Source organism: Corella eumyota, chromosome 4, assembly GCF_963082875.1.
Source record: "Corella eumyota chromosome 4, kaCorEumy4.1, whole genome shotgun sequence".
NCBI classification, from domain to species: domain Eukaryota; kingdom Metazoa; phylum Chordata; class Ascidiacea; order Phlebobranchia; family Corellidae; genus Corella; species Corella eumyota.
The window spans coordinates 11,376,275-11,393,789 of NC_137493.1; the positions used below are offsets into that span (position 1 = coordinate 11,376,275).

The following is a 17,515-nucleotide window of genomic DNA, read 5'->3' on the forward strand; positions in this document are numbered from 1 at the left end:
CAAAATGTTTTTTTTAAAATATAACTTAATTTTATAAATTTGTTTTGTTTAGTATGTGATTTAGGTCTGTGTTATCATAATATAAAAAAAATTTAAATGAAACAAACTATTGTAAACATCAGACATTGTTCCATTGTGATTTGAAATGTGTTCACCAATGAGCTAATAAAAAAAAAGTCAATGTTTGTCAGATTGTAAAGTTTTTGAAGTTGTATAAAGTTTAAAAATGTAAGAAAGTAAAGTTTTAGCTAAATAAAAACATAACCAACTAAGCCAGCAAGTGTATTGATAAAAATCAAACAAAAAAGCAAAAAAATGCATGCAATAACTTTATTACAAAAACAAATCCAATATTTAGTAAATAAAAAACCACAAATTTACTAGTTATTTAGATCTAAAAAACTAAAACAATAGTTTTGTAAACTAAAATGTACAGGTCTAAACAACATGCCAAAGCTCTAAAATAACAAAAAACTTAAAAAATTTTAAGTTGTATACACCTGTTTAGATAGTGACGTTTTTTTATAAGAGTTACTTTTTATTTTATAAATAATTATAACCCAGTTTTGGAAAAAATATACAAATGTCAAGTTTGCATTACTTTGCACACAAATTTAATTAAATATGGGCCCTTACATTATATTTAGGTTTTTATAACTTGAGCAAATATTTCAGAAAAAATGATAATAAATTTTTAAATAAATCCAATTTAAAAAAAAACTCGGACTAAAACTAAATTAAATAGGTTTGCATATATAAGTGCTAAGTAAAAATTCCAAAAGAGCGTAAAAAAATGTTTAAAGTTTTAAATTTTTCAAATCTCATGTGGAAACGTGGCATTTCCGTTTTTATTAATGAACTTTTAAAATATTCTCCAAATAAACTCCAACAACCATACAAACAAATAAGAATAGTATCAAAACACATTCGGTTTCGCTATATTGCCGGTTATTGTTAGGTTGATTTATAGCACGTTCAATGATCAGTCTGAAGCGGCTGCACATAAGAAAAAAACAATGTTGTAATATATAGTAATTGTAACACATAAGGCTAGGTTGAAAATTTAATTTGTTTTTCACTTAGTCTAGGTTTATTTTTTTTTCACTTAGTCTAGGTTTATAAAAACAAATTTTAGAAAATACATTGAGATTGATAAGGATTGTTACAATATGGTATAAGGGGTTGTAGCTGTGTTTATGATTACATTAACTAAGAATATGCACTTATTACAATTCTGTTAAATATAGAGAAATCGTTGACGTTACAGATAGTGAAATGCCAATTTATAAAAATGACTTCATAATTTTAAGACATAAGGTTAAAACGCAATCGCAGTGGAAAAAAATGTATTGTAACATATATGTTTTGTAATGCGTCAGTGGCTCCTGACACCTGATAGTCTGTATATGCCCTAGTATATCTAATTAATTAACCTTATCGGGATTTCTTGCCCTAAACGGAAATGTAGCGTCGAATGTTGTATGTAGCGCCTACCAAAAGGTTAGTTCTGACTTGGGTGCGGTTAGGTGTAGTCGTATTGTTTTTATACTGTTTTATTACTCTTATGTTTTTATTGCAAGTATTGTTTTAGTAGTTTTTATTGATTATTAAAAGTAAGCTTACACACCTACCGCACATGTTAATATAAATAACAGAGTTAGCCAACTTGGTTTTTACGGTGGACCGTTAAAGCGGGGTATCCTAGGCTTTACTAAATTAGAGAGATCGTCTCGTCCCAATAAACAGTTAAGGGTGAGGGTTTAATACAATTAGGACCTTTATTATATCGCCACCTAAACGTTAGGCTAAATTACGAGACGATCAAACTTATCTTGTAACAGTATTCTATTTTTTGTACCACCTTGAAGTGAAAGGGTTTTTCTTGTATTTTTATTGGAAAAGCTTATGCTGTCAAAACGTGTTCTAAGCAACCTAAAAACGCAAGACTCAAGGACATTAAATAATGTAGCATTGGTGCGGCTCGATCCCCAACCTCGTAGTACACTGCCACGACCGGTAGGCATATACCATTTCACCGAACAAAAAAAAAACTTTTTTTAGAGCAAACAATAAGTGTTTTCGAAGTAATCAACCCTTTTTGTTTGTAACATACGACACACTTTGGGGTAAAATAAGCTTTCACACAAGTCTTATTTCCCCTCTTGCTTAAAAAGGATTTTCAAACAAAAAAAAATCATTACAATTAAACAAAGAAAAAGTTCTAACCCTCTTTCTCTGTAAATTAGCTGCCTTATGTATGGTCGTCGTGCTGCTACATTGTCATCGCTAAAGTAGTAAAAATAATTGTTTCATTATTTTCTATTAAAAGTTACTTGTACAGAATAACTAAATATTGACCAATAATCTAATATGGTTAAAAAATATTTGTAAGTCAAAATTAAAAACTATCGATTTAAAAAAAAACTAATTTATAAAAAAAGTAACATCAAAAACGTATTTTTGTTTTAAAACGTTGCCATTTACGCAAAAGGGTTTGTTACAGAAAAAAATTAAGCGTATTTTAACAATTTTAACTTACTTATTTAGTCTCCGCAATAGTTCCCAATGATTGTAGTTTGCATTTTGAAGGCGGTAAAAAAGATTTCTGTCTACAAAGAAAATTCTTATCCGATGTGGTCTATTTAAAAAAAAGATATGTTAAACCGTTTAAGGCTTATATAAGTCTATTTTACATTTTAACACACAGTTACCTCAAATACAAAGTCTGTAAGCTTTTTCTTTCTTTTTGATGTTTAAGGTAGATTTCCTTTTCGCTTGTGTTAAGTTTTTGTTTTCGCACAGTCTTTGATTTATCATCCCAGCAATCTGAAAAATACGTTACGTGTTTCAATATAATATCATATCCAAAATCCTTAGCTTTAAATTAAGTTACTACAAACCTGGGAAGTACTGATTTATACAAGAGCAAAGACGATGCTTGTACGTTATTGCCCGTAAGCCGCGAACAAACACGTGACAACCTTTGCTTTCTGAATTTCTTTTGTGGTTTTGTTCACCCAGTTTGGGATTTTTAATTTTAACATTTATTGTCTTAAGAATTCCCATTAAACTTAAAACTTTGAATACATAGAGTCTGCGGTTGTCCAAACTGTAAAATTGCAGCATTTAGTTCTGTTTGTACGAGAATCCACTTTTTTTTAAAGAGATGTGCAATTAACAAACCTTTCATATTGAAAATCTTTTTTTACAACACAGATGTTTTTTATAGCGTGAACGTCAATTATTTCAAGCACAATTTTCAAAATTGTTTCATTAACATCGTTTCCATTTTGAAAACAATTTCCAATTGTATTTTGAGTAAATGCAATATCGCCGGGAGCTTTGCAGCAAGTCATTTTAAACCTAACTAACTACTTTATCAGTCATTTGCTCAGGACACTTTTTTTAACTCTAAAGTTTCTTAAGCGTAACAGACAGAAGTAAAGTTAAGTGTGCAATGTCTAAAAATGTGTTTGGGTTTAACAGCGAAATGTAAAGTTACAGGTTTTAAACAAATGAAACTGTTGTTTCTATCATGTTGCTGAACTGTGTTGCGTATTTGGTTTTAGTCAGATTAAATAAGTAATAAATATTAAAAAAATGTGACCATATTACTAACAACAACTACTTTATCGCTAGTATAAATTGTATAAGGTCTAATTTGGTCTGCTTTTGAACGTCAAGAAACTAGTAATTTGGCGGGGGTAACAAAAAGAAGATCGATACGCGTGGTTGAACAATACAAGGTTAAGTCGGCAACAAAATCATCGACCATTACAAAGGCGAACAACCATCACAACAAAACTACTTTAACGAAAACAAATAAAAATTGAATAATAAAATAACATAAGTTCTGGTTCGCTTTTAAAATTAAAACTGTCTTAACTGGTCGAATAGACAAAAAATAAATCACGATTCACGAATAATCAAAAAATAAGATGCCGTACCCGTAAACAACCCACTTTTCTAAACCTTTAATTTAAAGTAAGGTTAGTTTTTCTCAATTTATTGTCCAGGATATATTTTAAGATGTTTGGTTTTATATAAACCCCTTTCAAAAATGCTTTTTTAATATATAAAGAAACGTTAACATACATTTCATTACGCGAAACGTCGTTTTAAAAAACTTGCTTTCCGAGCAGACCCTACTAGTAACTAAATGTGGTAACTTCTTATGCGTGTTTTAATGTTTCGTTTACATTTTATTTGTTTTAGTAATTGCGCAAAAAAAATGATTTTCAAAATGCAAAATATAAAAACAAATATTTTTGTTAAAGTGTATATCACCAGTTTAGCATTTTGATTATTAATGCAAAAAAGTCACTCCATATAATTACTTATTTTAACTAATTTTTTTAGTTTTTACAACAAAAAAAACGTGTAAATTTGTTTTATAAAGCTTGTTTATTATTAAAGTACCTTTTTATTACGAATGATTTGGATAAAAACATGCAGTTAAAAAATTAAACTTAGGCGTGGAACAAAGTAAGTAAAATTATTAACCTTTTAAAAAACATTGGACCTAAAACATCACTACATACGCGGGTACTTTGGTCTGGCCAGCAAGGAGGAACCCATAGGGCGCTTACCCAACAAGGCACTTGACGAGGAAGAAAATCTTCGTGCAGTGTGCAGTGAATAAAGTCGATCTTCTTGAGTATAAGGTATCCTAGGGCGTGGATGATTAACTAGGTGCTGAAATTGTCTTTCCTCGTCAAGTGTCTGAAGATGCGACAGTGTACTCATTTTTCTAGGAGTGCCCAACAAGGCACTAGGTCGTGATAACAATGGACCTCTGTCTTTATCTTGTAACAGAGGTCGCCTTACATGAATTAAGTCTTGACTGTGTTCCGCTAAAATTTCATCCTCATAATGCTCATAAGGATATTGTCCATACAATTCATGAGTTTTGTCAAAATTTAAGTGTTCTAGTCTATCATGGTTATGCTCTAGATGTAGATCATCATACTCATTATGTGTTAAAATGTCATGATATTCATCATAAGAGTCCAAAATGTCATGATGCGCTTGAGAATTATAAGTCGATGGATAAGATTTGCGAACCAAAAGTGACTGCTCCTTAAATCTGTATTTTGCTTCATGAGATAACAAAGGTCGTTCGCGAATTTTGTGGTACGGTTTGCGCAATGAAACTGGTTGTTCATGAGAAGCAGAAAACTCGCTTCCATGATGGTAGTAATTATGGTTGTGATAATAAGAATTAAAACTATTAGCCTGGGGTCTTTGTTTAATTGATTTTTGGTTGAATTGTTTTGGTTGTTGTTTTTTAAATAGCACATTTTTCTTTTTTGGCGCAGACGATTTTGGTACAGAGTTATAATTATCTTTAACTTTTGTGTTATTATTTTCCACTATGTTTGCTGACACTGTAGAAGGTACTTCACTATGTGGTGTATTAATCGGATTAAAGTTGGTTTCAGCAAAACTTTGAAAAAAACTAGGTGGTGTAATATTTCCTTTGTCTGTTTCAACATTGTCCGGAAATTTTTCCGCTTCAATATTTGATTCAGGTTCAACTTTAACATGATCTACACTAACGCTTTTATCTTCAGATAAGTCTACACACTCTTGTTTTATAGTTTTTACCTCTTCTGTAGGTTCAGAAGGGATTGCAGGTTGTTTTGATTCCCATTTTTTTAAAGCAGCTTGTAGGGTGGGGTTGTCTGCAAATGCCTTTGCAATCGGGGCCAAAGACCCTTCACACAATGCCTTAAAAATCTTTTCTTCCATAAACGCTCTAGCATCTTGGGTTAGAAGATCTTCGCTGTCAGCCTTAGTGGGGTCACTCTTTGCATAGTCCTTCAATTTTATGCTGTTGTCTTTTTTGGATGATGCTAATTTTTCCAAGTGCGCTTGATAAAAAGATGTAGATGCTTCGTCATTAGAGGTAGATGGTCCTGTTTCGTCCATCCCGGTTGAATTGGTGTACTCAACTACACAGGTCTCGTTTTCAAGTTGAAATCCATTTTTAATCATCAGAAGGTTGTCACGGAGTGAATTTAATTCGTCGGGATTTTTAAAAATTGGGTCAGAATTTTTCTAAATTTAAACAATGCGTTGACAGCTTAAAAAAAAGGTAAAAAAGTATTTTAAAAAAGTACTAACCGTTGAACTTCCACTTTCAACCATTGAGTTTTCATCTTAACAAAATAATATAGTTAGAAAAGGTTAGTATTTTCTTTGTAAAAAAATAATATACTTTTAATTATAAAATCTTACCAGTATGGTTTTGTTTTTGTCCGTCAGGTATTTCTTTACTAAAAATGCATACCGTTTAAAGTTGTTATAAATCAAAAAATCTTCATATAATGGGGCTTAATAGATATGGACAACAATATATATAGGTAGTGACTATCTAAACATACGGTTTTCAATTGAAAGGTTATAAAGACATTTATGGTGTGCGGGTATATTATTACATGCATGTATTAGTTGTGAGTTGTGACCATATTACAACAACTAAAATGAAGCTTAGAGGGACAGCAATTGACTAGTGTTCATTTTTTTCTTTAAAAAACACAAATAAATATTTGTGGCAACAAGGAATTAGAGTTAACCTTTAACATAAAACCTATAAAGTAAGGCTGTTTATAATTTACTAGAATATAATGTAAGTAGATATTAACCTTGTTTCAGATGTGCTTTGGCCTTTGTTAAAAGCATTTAAATTACTAAGCAAAATTTCTTGAATATCAGCTTTAACCTATAAACAAAACAAAAATTTGCAAAAAAAATAAATACTTTAAAGAATTTTCACTCTAACATTACTTAAAAAGTCTATTTAAAATGGTTTGTTGTTACAACTTTACATTAAAAAATTGTGTAAGTACAATAAACAAATTCCCCCCTCAAAAAAAAATCTAAAAAAGGTGGTAAAATTTGGCAATTATATATTTACAGCCACACTGCTAGTTATACTTATAAATAAATTTATTTTTATCTCACTTTAAACAATGCAGATTGTAGTTTTTGTTCTATTGACAATTCAGCTGGAGTCATTTCACCAGACCCAACAAGTTTACGAAGCCTAAAAAACAAAAAAAAAATTTAAATTTATTACATATGTTTATAGATGAAAGTTTTTGATTTAAAAACTAACCTAACAACGCTTTGATTAAATCTTTTTCTTTGGCAAATCAATAAATATAATGATTTTCTGCTCGAAGGCTGCATCCATTCGATCACTTCTTCGGTTTTCTTTATTCCTGATCTTTTAGCATCTTCTAGTAAGAACCGGAGGATATTTTTATCTTCTACCAATGGCATGCTAAAATTAAAGTAAAATTTTATTTTTGATAGTTTTTTAAAACTTATTGTAAGTAAATTAAATATTCTTCTAATACTTACTTGTCTGATGCCTTTTCTTTATTGGGTGCTTCATTACCTTTTCCTTCTACGTAACAAAAAAGCTATTTTTTTAACAAATTTGAAGCCTTTTTAAACTAAAAAAACAGCTGTTGTAGTGTAAGAATTTTAATGGGCATATATTGGTTGTTAATTGTGTTTAAGGTATTTTTTTAAAAAAATACTTAAAATTTTTTTTACACAATTAATCCATATTAAAGCAGTTCTAACTATTTATTGAATTTACCTTGTTTTTCCAAATAATTTGATGACGAAGAATTTTGTTCCTGCTGAGCATTCTTTCTTGCATCTTCTAGCGCCTTCTTATGAGCAGCCTTATTATCCCTAACATGCAAAAACTCTGTATAATTTTGTTAATTTTTGCCCACAAACAGCTTTATAAAAAAATTCAAGCATTATGGTATTTATTAGGATTAAATATCGTTTTTAAAAAGAAACAAAAATACTTACATAATCAACTCCTTAACTTTTTTTGCTAAAAATAAATAAAAATATTATAACGTTATAGACCCCCTTGAACAAATTGATAATAAACAATTTTTACTTGCAACTTTTTTGTTCTTTTCGTCGAGTGGAATATATTTGGTTGCACTGATAATCTATAATCCAAAAATTTTAATATTTTAACAACAGTTTATCTTTTTTCTCTAAAACTTATTTGTTAAACAAGCAGCGTGGTGTGGAGGTCAGAGCACTTGGATTTGGTACATGAGGTCATGGGTTTGATTTCCACTGCTCTAATGCTGTAGTGACCTTAAGTAAGGCACTATAAATAGTATGAACTTCTGCTAAGCCAACAATTTATCAGCAGCTTAATTATTAAGCAAATATAATTTTAAATAAATCAAATTGCCAAAGAAATTTTTTAAAAAATGCAGTATAAGCACCATATTTAATGTTGTATTCATGTCACAAAAATTAAACTTTACAGAAAAAAAGTTTTTTTACCATAAAAAAATAACACCTCAGACATTATGCTTAAATTTTTTTTTGCTTTTTACAGCAATTAGTGCACTAACCTCCACAATTTCTATTTGATAAGAAGGATTTTGAAAGCCAAGTTCCCTGCAAATTGACAGAATTTCGTGTTTAATCTCTCTGTTGTCCAAACATTTGTAACTCCCAATAACTTCCTTGTATCTTGCTGGATAGTGAATTTGCTGCAAAATTTTAAAATATTTTTAATAGATTGGTTATTTTTCAAATTGCATTTTTCACATTTTAACTTACAACACTACTAAACCTTAGGAAATTTAAAAAAATAACAAATTTTTTTTAGAAACCGAAAGGAAAGGACAAAAGTTTAAAAATCAAAGATAATTATTTTAATGGGAAGCAAATTTCTAGGGGCCCTGTTTTACTTTTAAATCATATTTAAAATTTATTCTCAATATATTCTGGTTAGTTTGTAAAGTTTTTTTTCTTTCTAAAACAACACGATAGAAATAATTTTGTTTAAACTTGGTAAAAAAATTATTTTTACCTAAAATTAATTTAAAAATGGTTATTTAAAGTATTGGATCACTTGTACTGTATGGTCCTTAGACATTTTTTAAGGAGTAAGGTACAAAATAAAATAGAAAGAAATTAGTAAGGACCATAAAGTACAAGAGATTGTTTAAGGACCGTAAATTACAATTGATCCAAATTAAATTAATAATTTTTTTTTACATAATGATGCCTACACACAAAAGAAAAAGTCAAATTTATCAGACTTACAAGATATTGAAGTCTATGTTTAAAACCCGTCACATGGTCCATCATATGTTGTAGAAACAAAGTATGTACTTGACAGATTGCACAAACCATTGCTTTAATGCATTGATTTTTATAATCATAATATTCAGTAACATACTCCAAACCTGAAAATTTAAAAGAATAATTTAAAAAAATATTATCAATGCTTTGGCTAATTTTTAAATTATACTTTAAGAGTATAAAAGTACAAGACACTAAGTCAAAACATTTATTAAAAGAAATCAGAACAAAAAGAAAAAAATCACATACTATAACCAAAATTTTAAAACAAAGAATTTAGCAATATTTAACCAAAATCTAAAAAGTTTAAAATTTTTATCTAACTAATAATATATTAATATACTACTACTTAAACTTATAACCAATAAAATTATATTTATTTACCAACAACAGGAGTTTTCTGGGCAATTTCTTGAAACTTTTTCTGTGGGTCATCAATTTTTTGCCAAGTTTTCATGTCACCTTCATCAAAAAAAAAACTTACTTTTTACTTAACATTATGAATCAGAAGTTTAGTAAAATATTTTAATAAAAGATTTTTTTTGAGTTTACTCGAAAGTTAATTTAATGTAAAAAAAACTTTAAAAAAAATTTTGTTTATTTCAAAAAAGAGGGGTAAAAAAGAACCCCATTGAAATAACTATACACCCTTGTCCTGAGGTAGTTTTATAACCCCTAAAGTTATCCAAGGTAAACTTGTCGCATCGCCGCAAAAAGAGAACCGATGTAATTTTTAATTTTGTTTATTTACTTATTCTAAGAAAATTCCAAAAAAATCCGGTAAAGTTATAGAGGTGTTCTGTTTTACAAAACATTGCTACCATTAAAAAAAAGTGTGGTTTGGTATAGTTTAGTTGTTCTAAATTTAATTGTGATTGGTTAGTAATTTTTTGCGCTTACATTTTCCCTTTTTTAACGCAAAAACCGACAACGCAAAAACCTTTAACGCAAAAACCGACAAAAATTTACATTTTCCCTTTTTTAACGCAAAAACCACAAGTTAGAAAGCAGCCCGTGGTCATTTTATTTTAAAACAAAAAAAATAATTTATAGCGAGTTTTAAATGAAACTTACCTGGATCACTTACTTGCATCTTAACTTTATTTGCTCTCTAAAAAAATAATCAAACCAAATTTCCAATTACTATTATTTTAATTCTTTTTAAGTGATCATTATATAAAAATATGTTCATTTTTTATTAATTTCTTGTGTAAAAATTATATAGAACTCAATTTGAAATTTGAAATTTAAAAATATTTCGTGTATTATGGGGTTAAAAAGTTGTTTTATACCTTTTTATTTCTATGACGAGAGGTATTTAAATGTCGAGCATACTGCATTTGATTTGTAAATACTTCTTTGCAAATCTTAACAAAATGGTAAATTAAAGTTAAAAACACCATTACTAAATGTTTTTTTTCCAATCTTTTATTTGTCAGTATTTAAATTGTTATCAAAGTTTTGATAATGTCACAGCCAAAAATAAACCACATGTCCCAATTGTTTTTTACCATCCCAGAATTGTTTGATCAAAATATTTTTTAACATATATAAGGGCAAAATGACTTTTAAGTAACAAAATTGATATTACTAGAATAAACGGCAAGAATAACACACACTGCTTGCAAGCAGCAAATAATCTCCTGTTTAAACTTTGCAGACTTTTTGGTGCTTTTGAAAATTAAAAAACTGGGTTTTAAACAACCCGCTTTGAAGATAAAGCTCCCCAAGACCAGAACAAATATTTTTGCAACTGGAATAACACCAAATTTTATAATTACCACAGGCCCTCAATATCCAATGGGCCTGTTTTAATCATCCGTTTAACTTTTGTATTACGAATCAATCTTTTAAAAATGCATTTGGCCAACGTTACAATAGGCCACATTTTTCGAGCACAATAAAAACCTTTCAGGTGTCAATTACACCATAAATTGACAGCTAATGTTGTTTACTAAAGGTATGTTTCTTATATATACACCAAAAAATTTACAAGAACTTGAATAAATTTAAAAAAAATTAACACTTTTGGCATCATATTATACATTCTGGGTGCCAAAAAAACAAAGTTTTTTTTCATAAACAACCTTTTAGGTTTCGAGTCTAGTTATGTTAACAAATTTAAATAAAATAATTGTTATACAAATACTGATACAATGTACCAGAGTAAAAATATAATATTTTTAATTTAAGTACTGTCTGCAAATGCTTTACTTTTAAATAAATTTGGAGAAAACATATTTAAAGTCAGTTTTAGTAGTTTTTATTTAAAGAAAAAACAACTTAAGTAGTTAAGCTTATAAATCTAAAAACTTGCAAATTTTAATACTCACTTCGCATGACTTAATAAAATTATGATACTGATCTGTTGTATTGTAATAATTTTGATTAAATTCATTGGAAAATGTAACCTGCCTCTCTGATTCATATGGTTCATAGTAAAAATCTGAAAACAAGAAAATATTTATTTTGGGTTAGTTTTTTAGTATTTATTTATCCAAACTCTTCTTTCCTCCAGTTTTTTTTTATATATTTAATCTCAATGTAGGGTATATACCTATATCATACTAAATCAAATAATATGGGATAAATCGAATAAATGAATCACTTAATACATTTAATCCAATCAATATTTATTCGATGTTGTACACAATGTGGAAGGTCGATTTCGCAACCAAATAATAGAATAATATTTTTTCTTCAACCCACAGCTAGACTAAGTTGAATTTTTTTTAGTGTGTATTTTTAACCTTAAAGTGGGAAGGTCGAATGCGTGACCTAAACATGGAGTAACATCAGTTACTCTGACCCAGTCTTGAATTGCCTTAACAGTTTGGAATATTATATGGATTGTAATTGCCTAGTAATTATGCTGCTGATTGAGTGCTAGCTTAGCAAGAGTTCATACCGTACAGCCGTGAGGTGAAGATTAAAGCCACAACCTCATGTGTGGTGTAGCAAGTGGTTTTATTACCAAGTCTAAAAAGTGGGGCAGTTTTTAACAAAACCTGGTGCATGTTGGCATGATTTACTTAAATTTGTCTTTAATATTCTACAACAAGACAACAGTAATGTACGTGCTCGAATTTAGTTAAAAACCATGCATGCAATCAGTTAATTTTACGCGTGCATTTTTTTACCAAAAAAAATCGTGCACGCTGACGCTGCCCTATATTCCATACTGGCTTACAACTACACCACGCAGCCGGTAGACTTAAGAGACTTTGGCAGATAATGCCTAATAATAACATGTACTACTTAATATTTATTAAAAACATACCATCAGCTGCCCAGTCCTCCATTTTTTCAAAAAATTTATGAAAAATTTAGTAAGTAAATTTTTGCAAAAAGTGATTTACTAGCAACGTAAAAAGTTAAATTGAATAAAAGTAGTGAACTAGTTATCGCAGTTATTTAGGTTTCTAAAATTTGCCTCGACTAAAAAATAATTTATTAACTTATGTCGGTAATTTAAAAAAATAAAATATAATAAAAAATTTGAATATAATTTTTAAATGCATTTAAAAAATGCGTTAAATCTAAAAATCATTGTTTTTTGAAAACACTCACACAGCTTGTAACAAGCGTGATTATGACGTCATACTAGAAAAATGATTTGTTTACATTTTATAATTTGATTTTTTTAGTCGGTCGATTTGTGTAGAAATTATTGAAGTTGTATGTTTTTATAAAAAATGAAAGTAGGCAATTTTTCGCACAAATATGCAGATAGCCATAAACGTTATGATTTCGAAAGACAGAATTGAAGATTAAAACATATGCTAATCAATTAACTAGGCAATTACAGGTTACAGCTTGCTGTATGCTGTACAGCGTCAACATGCATGACAAAAATCTAACTTTCTCGATCAAAAAAAAAAATTTTAGTCGGAGGTAGTACAAAACATAAACTTAAAACAAATATTGTAAAGTATGTTTAAAAAAATGTATTATTAATTCATATTTTTATATAGATTGACATTTTTTTTAAATCATTAGAGAACTATAAGTTCTCCTTTTAACAACTCTACGGATATGCTTAACCCACAAGACCTAACTAATGTGCTTAATCAAGCTAATACCAATGGTGTTTACAGCACTATACTGGTCAATTCGCATGGAGCACTTGTAGCATTTTCTGGCAGTGGTGAATTGGCAGACCGGGTTAAAGAAACAATTGGACTAACAAGTAGTATATGGGCATCGTATGTTAGCAACAAACACAATTCTATTAATGATGACTCACTGCAATGCCTTATAATGGTGTGTGAAAATGGCCATGTGGCAATTCAAAGAGCTGGCACGTCTGGACTTTTGTTATGCATGTTTGCTGAAAAGAAAGTCGGGCTAGGGATATTAAAAGCTAAAACCGAAGCAATGACAAAATACTTTAACAGTTCATTAAATAACATTTCAATTGCTTAAGCTCCGAAAAACAATGTTTTTTTGCAATTGTAAATTGTTAGTTTTACAATGTGGTTAAGTTTATTTTAAATAGTGATTATATTTGATGCAAATATTTTAAACTTTTATTGTAATTTAAAAATTATGTCGTTTGGAATTAATCATACCTTTGTTAAAATTATAAAATAATTTTTGTTTATTTTTAAATAACTCGATAAAATATTTTAAATGTATATATTTATTTATAGAAAAAATGACAGAAACATATTTGCTAAACAATGGTTTAAGGTTACCAGTCGTTGGACTTGGCACTTTTCAAATTAAACTTCAAGATGAAATAAAAATTGCACTTGATGCAGCATTATCTTGTGGTTATAGACTTATTGATACCGCTGCAGTGTACAAAAATGAAAAACACATCGGGGACTGTTTACCGGCTTTGTTGAAAAAGTATGGCTTACAAAGAAGCGACATATTTTTGACCACAAAGCTCGGACCAAAAGATCTTGACAAAGCATCTGTCCTTAATGCTCTTTCAAAGTCTCTTGATAATTTGCAAATGGATTATGTGGATCTTTATCTCATACACTGGCCAGGAAAACAGGGGGTTAAACATGATGATGTTAACAACCAAACCTACAGAAAAGAGGCTTGGCAAGAAATGGAAAATATTTTTCAAAATACCGATAAAGTTAAGGCAATTGGAATATCGAATTATACCGTAAAGCATCTTAATGAACTAATGGCTTACTGTAAAGTATTGCCTGCTGTTTTGCAGAACGAGTTTCACCCTGATCGTTTAGACAAAGATGTGAAACAATTTTGTTTGGATAAAGGAATTCATTATCAATCCTACTCTTCACTTGGTAAAAATCAATTATTGACAGAAGATTATTATTCCAGGTTTTCAAAAATCTACAATAAAACTCTGTCGCAAGTTTTGTTAAAGTGGAGCATACAACATGGATGCAGCATTATTCCTAAATCAAAAAACCCAGAGCATATAAGGGAAAATATTTCTATTTTTGATTTTACAATAACAGACGAAGACATGGGTTCTATCGACAAACTAGGTAGAGGAAAGAAATATGGTTGGAACGCAGAAGCAATATTATAATCAATATTATATTTGCATGTTTTTGCTTATAACATACTTTTTACAAACTAATTAAATAGTTTATTAATATCATGAAAATTCCATAACTTCTATTTTATATTTAGACATCTTTGGTAGGCTATAAATAAACTTTAATATTAAATTCAACAAGAAAGCAAACCTAATGACTCTTCCGTGAATTGTAATAAACAAAGACGATGGCTGTGCTTGCCAAGATACCATGGAGAACTTTATGTCCATTGCGTAATACAATAACTAACAATCAAAATGCAGTCCAAACTGGATCTTTTATGTTTTTATCTACGAACATACTGATTCATCGAACCAATCAAAAAAACACAGCTCTAATAGCAAACCAACCAATGGCTATGTTGCAAACTTCAACTATATGTGAGGGAAGGCGCTTAAACAACCCAGCACATGATAAATATGATTTTTCTTCAACCCACGGGGTCAAGAAATTTATTAAACATTTGCAACCTTCGGAAATCGAAAATTTATTTATTGAACTGCAGCAAAGGGATCAAAAAAATTCTGAAAATGGTATATAACCTTTTTGTTTAGATTATTAATTTTTTTTTTCATGATGTATTTTCCAAATGTTTACAAAACTTAAAATATATGTTTAGAGACTGATTCTTTAGAACAAGTCAGAGTTACGAAAGATGATTTAAAGTCAGGTAATATAATTTGCTTTAAAAAATTTAATCAAAATCAAAGTTAATTTTAGTTTATTTTTTCAGTTTTCTGGTTCAATTTTGTACCATTTGTTGCTTTTGGATTTTTGGATAATGCAATTATGATAATGGCTGTAAGTTCACTTATTTTAAATATATTGTCTATATAACAAATTTGTAGAACACTGTATTAAATAATTAATATTTAAACAACTGTTCTGACATCTGTAATTAAATTTTCCTTTTATTCCATCATTTTTTCTTTTAAAACCAAAGATATTGTCACAATAAATCTAGGTTTATATCATTAATAATTAATCATATACATTATATTATTATTTCAAGCCATACAGTACTTTTTTCTAACCGATTTTTTTAATAATATAGCCTATAAAAAAGAAAGTTATCTATATACACAAAATTTGATTTCTGGCCTTTTTTTTTCTTGACACATATATCTGCAATGTGTAATCCATGTTGAATTATTAAAAGGGCGAATTCATTGAGATAAACATTGGATTAAAACTTGGTATATCAACTATGGCAGCTGCTGCATGGGGAAATATTATATCAGATGTTGCTGGAATAGGGTAACACAAAATAAAAGACATAAATAAGCTTTACTATACTGATAAAAAAAATTTTGCGTTAAAATATATGATATTGATTTGTTAACCAATTTTTTTAGTTGTTGAAGTTAATTTGTTGTCATGTCATTTTAATCGAATTTTAAGCTATTTTAAGCACCCCATACCAATTTAAATAATTAATGAGCTTACCTCAACAAGTTTTATTTTTTAAATAAACTACATTTAAAAATCAATAGTAACTTAAATCTGATTAGAAATTAAATTACATTGTTTTATTTCAGTACGGCTGGGTATGTTGAAATGGCTGCTGCTAAAATGGGACTTAAAGTTCCTGATCTTACTGTTGAACAATCTTGCCTTACCTCTACTAGAGTTACAGCCAATTTGGTGAGTATAAAAGATCTCTTATACTAACAATTCATTGTTGAATAATTGTACGAAAATACTAAAGTAGATTTTTTATACTAAAGTACAATTTGGTTAAATAAGCACTTGGTTTGGCTTTTAAATGTTAACCTCAGTTATATAACTTGCAACATTATATTAATTTTAGAAGAAACTGTAACAAAAACTAAAATCCTTGTTTTTTCATTAAGGGCAAGGGTATCGGTATTGTTATTGGCTGTATTTTGGGCATGATCCCTTTACTTTTTATGAACAAAAACTCAGAAGACAAATCCGATGAAGCAAACAATTAAATCTCTACCTGACATAGTCTGCTTTAGTGTATAAGTAAATGTTTAGTTTGTTTGTAACTGTATTTTTCTAACTCAATCATATAATATTTTTGGAGATTGATTTTATTCATTGCCCTGTCCTAAAATTAACTTATGCACCTTAAATTGCACCTAAATATATGTTTTATTGCATTTGTATTTTATTGTTTTTTTGATAAATAAGTGGAATAAGATTGCACTGTGCTTTTAACCATCTTTTTGGTGCGGTACTAACTTCAATAATTTATTTTATTATTTTTTTGACAAGTTATTTATTTGTTTGAATGTTATTTATATTTATATGTAGACTTGATTTTATATTTATAAAAAAATGTTCCAAAACTATTTGTTTGTTTTTTTAATGACGTTTTAGGTATTTTTTATTAAAAGGCAAAACTGAATTAACAAATGGCCAATTTAGTATCAGCTTTAGACAAGTTTCTGATTGTTAATTGTATTTAATTACATCCGCGTAAAATTTAACTAATGAAGATTAAAAAATAGTGCTCATATTTATCAAAAGTTTTTTATCAAAAGCGTTTAGCTATTGTTTATTCTAGTATATTAAAAGCTACTTTAAGCCAGTTTGTTGGGATCTAAAACCATGTAACATATACTAACACTTTTTTTTTTTTTTTTTTTATCAAAAGCGTTTAGCTATTGTTTATTCTAGTATATTAAAAGCTACTTTAAGCCAGTTTGTTGGGATCTAAAACCATGTAACATATACTAACACTCGATTAACATGTTTAGAGTTCTAATAAGGTCAAGGTAATAAACATCACAACTCTGGGGATTTAAAATTAATACGGTACAGCAATTTTGCGGTTACTAATTTGTTGTGAATTAAACAAAATTTTAATCAAA

At 28.8% G+C, this 17,515-nt stretch overlaps 6 protein-coding genes across 7 annotated transcripts in view; 3 read left to right on the top strand and 3 right to left on the bottom strand.

Annotated features, from left to right (window-relative positions):
* The window catches only part of LOC145751188 (actin, muscle), a 71,028-nt gene extending 70,826 nt beyond the window's left edge, over positions 1-202 (bottom strand). Inside the window, exon 1 of the mRNA XM_082567292.1 lies at positions 192-202. The gene's annotated coding sequence lies outside the window, so the exon portion shown is untranslated. The remainder of the gene's footprint in view (positions 1-191) is intronic.
* A 299-nt stretch (positions 203-501) lies between these two features.
* On the bottom strand, positions 502-3,504 carry LOC145751072 (uncharacterized). The gene is made up of 6 exons (XM_082567152.1): positions 3,184-3,504; positions 2,901-3,109; positions 2,712-2,826; positions 2,540-2,638; positions 2,227-2,286; positions 502-996 (listed from the first exon to the last, which is right to left on the bottom strand). The coding sequence occupies exons 1-6, from the start codon at positions 3,354-3,356 to the stop codon at positions 852-854; spliced, it is 801 nt and encodes a 266-aa protein (XP_082423278.1). The 5' UTR covers positions 3,357-3,504; the 3' UTR covers positions 502-851.
* Positions 3,505-4,291: 787 nt separating this feature from the next.
* Positions 4,292-12,515, bottom strand: LOC145750111 (uncharacterized). 2 transcript variants are annotated; one of them, XM_082566056.1, is made up of 17 exons: positions 12,425-12,515; positions 11,478-11,590; positions 10,437-10,511; positions 10,219-10,255; positions 9,529-9,606; positions 9,106-9,248; positions 8,406-8,546; positions 7,931-7,985; positions 7,837-7,861; positions 7,613-7,710; positions 7,369-7,414; positions 7,121-7,288; positions 6,967-7,048; positions 6,648-6,724; positions 6,241-6,278; positions 6,127-6,161; positions 4,292-6,060 (listed from the first exon to the last, which is right to left on the bottom strand). In XM_082566056.1, the coding sequence occupies exons 1-17, from the start codon at positions 12,444-12,446 to the stop codon at positions 4,534-4,536; spliced, it is 2,760 nt and encodes a 919-aa protein (XP_082422182.1). In that variant the 5' UTR covers positions 12,447-12,515; the 3' UTR covers positions 4,292-4,533. The 2 variants fall into 2 exon arrangements, with proteins under 2 accessions (XP_082422182.1, XP_082422184.1); XM_082566058.1 differs by lacking the exons at positions 10,219-10,255; positions 10,437-10,511 and having other exon boundaries at positions 12,425-12,449.
* Positions 12,516-13,179: 664 nt separating this feature from the next.
* Positions 13,180-13,569, top strand: LOC145750829 (ragulator complex protein LAMTOR2-like). The gene has a single exon (XM_082566902.1). The coding sequence runs from the start codon at positions 13,180-13,182 to the stop codon at positions 13,567-13,569; it is 390 nt and encodes a 129-aa protein (XP_082423028.1).
* A 36-nt stretch (positions 13,570-13,605) lies between these two features.
* Positions 13,606-14,808, top strand: LOC145749890 (glyoxal reductase-like). Its single transcript, XM_082565773.1, has one exon. It carries the CDS (start codon positions 13,802-13,804, stop codon positions 14,663-14,665), a length of 864 nt encoding a protein of 287 aa, XP_082421899.1. The 5' UTR covers positions 13,606-13,801; the 3' UTR covers positions 14,666-14,808.
* Positions 14,699-16,945, top strand: LOC145749891 (transmembrane protein 65-like). The gene is made up of 6 exons (XM_082565774.1): positions 14,699-15,208; positions 15,295-15,345; positions 15,409-15,476; positions 15,835-15,932; positions 16,214-16,319; positions 16,529-16,945. Exons 1-6 carry the CDS (start codon positions 14,863-14,865, stop codon positions 16,628-16,630), a joined length of 771 nt encoding a protein of 256 aa, XP_082421900.1. The 5' UTR covers positions 14,699-14,862; the 3' UTR covers positions 16,631-16,945.
* Positions 16,946-17,515: the final 570 nt, after the last annotated feature.